Below are 5,000 nucleotides of genomic sequence, written 5' to 3'. Positions count from 1 at the left end.
GGTTATTATTCAGTATAATAAAAATTTTACGGTGAAAACCGTATTTTTACACGATATTTAAAATCTCAAGCCTTAGCCATAAATGACACAACCATTAACAAATTGTTGCATGCATGCACTTCATTGTTAGTAGATGTGAACAAACAACTAGTCAATGCAAACCATATGCAAACATTCCAGTACTGCAGAGCCCCAGGTCTTAAGTACACAACTCCGCAATAAGCCAATACGTTAGGACTGCATCCCAGAGAGAACAGCCTCGGTTAAATCACACAATAACTGTGTAATGGACACCGTGTTACCTTTCCTCGCTCCGTCCAGTTCATCCCACGTACGGTTTAATCTAACCTCCAACTGACGGCCATAATCTGCCACCACTGTATCAAACAGATTTTGAGGGACATATAGAGGGAACACACGTGAAATCATATGATACTCAATAAAAGGATAAATATAGGCATTGAAAGGTTACGGGGAAGGTGAAAGGGAGATCAAAATATAAGTATTGGAAGATTATGGAGACCATGGAAGAGGAATAAAAATATAAGTATTGGAAAATTATGGAGACCATGGAAGAGGGATAAAAATATAAGTATTGGAAGATTATGGGGAACGTGAAAGGGAGATAAAAATATAAGTATTGGAAGATTATGGGGATCATGGAAGAGGGATAAAAATATAAGCATTGGAAGATTTATGGGGGACGTGAAAGGGGGAGAAAAATAAACACATTTTGAGCAAAGAAAACATGTATAAGATTATGAGACAAAAAATTGGATATAAATACACATAGGCTAATTAGGAACAAGACAAGGAAGTAATAAACTTTAAGGTATTGTAAGAGTAAATATGGAATAAGAATAAAATACATGATTATGAGGAACATACAAAATGCATAAATAAAACAAGAATCGACCATGCAGCTCTGAGATTATATAAAAAAATACAGTGGAATAAATCTAAATCCAGCAGAAGGGACTTACACAAGTGGTAAACAAAATAATTGGCGTAAGACATAAACACAGAACCAACAAAAATTATGGGAAATAAAAAAAAAGGATCTAATCAGAAATTAAGAGAACATACACACAAGACAAATATATAAAACGTTTCCAGGGTTAACAGTAAATGCATAAAATCTTAAACAAACGAATAGAAACATAAATGGAAGCTCCAAGGTATGTTGGATATCACTCACGATATAAGGTGCGATATACTGCAATAATCATATATTAAAACATTCTATATCATTCTAGTTTTTAGTTGTTGATGATGAAGAGGAAGAGGAAGAGGAGTAGGAAAAGAATATGTAATGGGACTAACGTTCATTTCAAACGCTTTGTAAAGTTATTTCAATATAATAAACAGAACGTGATATAAAATGAAATCCAAGATAAATCTCTTCCAGGCAGAACGAAGGCCACTAAATCACGGACCATACATTACAACGCATGGCATTTAAATAATACCTACCAAAGGAAAAATCTCACATAATCTAATACAGATGGATTAAACAAGATTGTAAATTGATATTTACATACTTATAATCTTTTGCTCTATCCTGAACAGATATGATTTTACCAGGAATCAAAAATTCTGACGAAAGGGTGAAATTTTAAGAAACAAAAGACGTAACAATAAAGACAACACTGATGATACTATTTTGAATTATGCTACACACTATAAACAATCCCAACCCAAAAGAGTTTACAGATCTGCATAATGTATCCTACGAAAAGATAATTCCTCAAAGAACTTCACAGCCCATGAAGTCCAGACTGGAAAACATATTGGCAGATTGAGTTTTAGAAAACCAGAATCTCATTGGGGAGTGAACGTATCTGCAATTTCTCCAACGAACTGAAGTCGAAAGCCAAAGGACAAAGACGTTTTAGTTTTGAGAAGTTGATATTTTAACAGAGGCAATTCTCTTTTTTCCACATTTTTAATGCCGAACAAATATTTGTTTTTACTTTAATCTTATTTACCATTTTCACATAATTTTTTTTCCACCAAAGGTTTTATATTCCTTTTAATTGTATGTTATTATCTTTTTACACCTTTCAGGTTTGTTTTCGAACATATACTTTACAGAGCATATTTTCTCCTTTTTTTCTCCATATTAATAGGCTTTTCCTGTCACAACTTTGATGTATATACGCAAAACACCGAATCCTTGAAAATTCATTGGTAAAAGTTCTCTTATTCCTAACTTATTCATTTAAAAATACAAATGAGCATATAATTGAATTGTCATTTGACACCTTTAAAACGTCTGCAATATATACATATATATATATATATATATATATATATATATATATATATATATATATATATATATATATATATATGTATATATAAAAATATATATATATATATATATATATATATATATATATATATATATATATATAGTATATGAGGCCCTTTGCGTCAATAGGCGTTGTAGATGATGATGATGATATATAACACACATATTTTATATATATATATATATATATATATATATATATATATATATATATATATATATATACATTTACAGTATGTATATATATATACACATATACATATATATATATATATATATATATATATATATATATACATATACATATATATATATATATATATATATATATATATAAATAATATTTATCATTAAAACTTTTGTTAAAAATAAAAACCTGTGGCCTATGCATATATCAGTTACTCATACTTTCGTAAAAATTTCGGAATTATAACCTATAACTATATTTATGAAATTTATAAATCCAGAGCCTTCCTGAAGACCCTGACATTTTTGCATTAAAAAAAGAAAAAAAAAGGAGTTTCTTATAATCAATGGTGTCATTGACGACTTTATCAGTTTCCAAAAAGGTCGCCAGAAACCTGAAACTTTTGCAAATGGGGATCTTTCCATACCTTATGGAAATCACTCGAAATCTGCCAAATTAAATAAATCTATGGTCTGTGAGACTCCTAAAACCTCTGAAAAAAAGTTGAATAATTAATCTATATCTACGACTTGAAGCTTTTTGCAATACAAATACCCTCATCTATAGTTACACTAACGATTGTAATAAAAAGAGAACATTATCACATTCGCTTTTAATAAAAAGAGTGACTCTACTAAATATACCTACCATGAAAATTTTGTATTTTGAACGAATACATCACAAAAGCCTATGACTTTTTCATCTTCTGTAAATAGGAGTATATGTATAAAAATAACTGCAACGACTATATTTTGCAACGGAATAAAATTATTCCTCATATCTATCAGACGATATTGAGAAGGACAGAACTTGAAATTTCTATCAATGACGTCCGTAAGATAGCCGGACCATCGTGAACATTCCAGTATTTCACAAAATAATCGGCGTGGGCAATTTCCTTTTCGATGCACACGAGGTTACTGAGAAAAAAGTGATAGCAAATCCCTGAGAAAATTTCTAAATTGCATATCAGAGAGAGAGAGAGAGAGAGAGAGAGAGAGAGAGAGAGAGAGAGAGAGAGAGGGGGGGGTGTTACTCTTCTAATAAAAAGGCTACAGAATATGGAAACGGTGGCAACCAATAATGGAAGTCCTGAATTAGAAGACATCTACTATATCCATACTATGTGTGTATGTGTATGTGAGAGAGAGAGAGAGAGAGAGAGAGAGAGAGAGAGAGAGAGAGAGAGAGAGAGAGAGAGAGAGAGAGAGAGAGGGAGGTTACTCTTCTAATAACAAGGCTACAGAATATGGAAACGGTGGCAACCAATAATGGAAGTCCTGAATTAGAAGACATCTACTATACCCATACTATGCGTGTATGAGAGAGAGAGAGAGAGAGAGAGAGAGAGAGAGAGAGAGAGAGAGAGAGAGAGAGAGAGAGAGAGAGAGAGAGAGATAATATGGTAGGAACCATCGTGTGAGATCATCTAGGTGCTACGACCACCACTAACACCATTTGAGGGCTGTGAATTAGTGTAGAGTAATGTAATTATATTGATGCTAATCATAAATGGAGCGTGGTGCCCTCAGATGGGGCTCGTAAAATGGGTAAACCTTTCAAATAGGTGTAATTCTATTGTTATCTCCATATAGAAATGATAATGTTTTGACATCTTATTCAGTAAATTTTAATTAAACAATTCTAAGAGTTACGATACATTGCATTGCAATATACTTTATGAATATGGGCTAAATAACCAAGAGCTGGGATCTTTAAGACTGTTCTGTACACATGTGAAACTGGGGAGGGGGAACTTCGCAGTTATATTTTAAGTAAATGTGCTATCCAACCTCTTCTAACCTTGAAATACGTAAGAATTTAGAAAGTAACAATTGGTTCAATCGCGTACTTACGAGAATCAATTATTATATTTTCTTCTGCAGAAATAAGAGACAGGATTTCTTAAACAAAGAGAAAGCCTTAAAAATAAATGAATGATGAAATAATGAAGCGATAATACCAGAAAGTCGAAAACAAAGATAATCTGATCCTTTCATTATGAATCGATTAGTAAAGAAGAGACAGGTTAGTAGGCGGTAGGGCCAATTATGTTGTTGCTTTTTACTGCTAATAATACTCTTTCAACGAAACAAAAAATGTATTTCGAAATTATAACCGATACTTATTTCGAAAAATAAATGCTGGTAATTTACAATTCTCAAAGTTCCAAGCTCACGTTTTTTTTTCTCTCTCTCTCTCTCTCTCTTTTCCTAACTAGTGCAAACATTTTGTTTAAAATATAAAAGCCTTTACAAATTGATATTTTTTTCACGGCTAACAAAATATTTAGTTTATAAGAGTAAGCGTAAAAGATTTCCTATGTCCTGGCAAAGAAAAAAAGTCTTCGTAGGAAGACTGGTAATAAAGTAATTTCTTATATAATTGACAAATAACATTTGGAATTTTTGTACAACTTCTGAAGTCGTACACTTCGCCTCTCTCTATATATATTTTTTGAGAAAGGAATGCTAATCCTTTTGTCCTCAAGAAACATCA

At 31.7% G+C, this 5,000-nt stretch overlaps 1 protein-coding gene across 22 annotated transcripts in view; it reads right to left on the bottom strand.

Moving 5' to 3' along the window:
* The window catches only part of LOC137631142 (synapse-associated protein of 47 kDa-like), a 717,291-nt gene that overhangs the window by 369,459 nt on the left and 342,832 nt on the right, over window positions 1–5,000 (bottom strand). For 16 of the 22 annotated variants that reach the window (XM_068362822.1, XM_068362819.1, XM_068362838.1 and 13 more), the window contains one exon: window positions 303–377. The exons of the other annotated variants lie outside the window; for them this stretch is intronic. In XM_068362822.1, the coding sequence (XP_068218923.1) occupies window positions 303–377 (75 nt within the window). The remainder of the gene's footprint in view (window positions 1–302; window positions 378–5,000) is intronic. 22 annotated transcript variants of the gene reach the window in all.

This window comes from Palaemon carinicauda, chromosome 39 (assembly GCF_036898095.1).
Source record: "Palaemon carinicauda isolate YSFRI2023 chromosome 39, ASM3689809v2, whole genome shotgun sequence".
NCBI lineage: Eukaryota > Metazoa > Arthropoda > Malacostraca > Decapoda > Palaemonidae > Palaemon > Palaemon carinicauda.
Note: the sequence above shows the minus strand (reverse complement) of the source record. Positions and strands in the feature narration are given on the sequence as shown.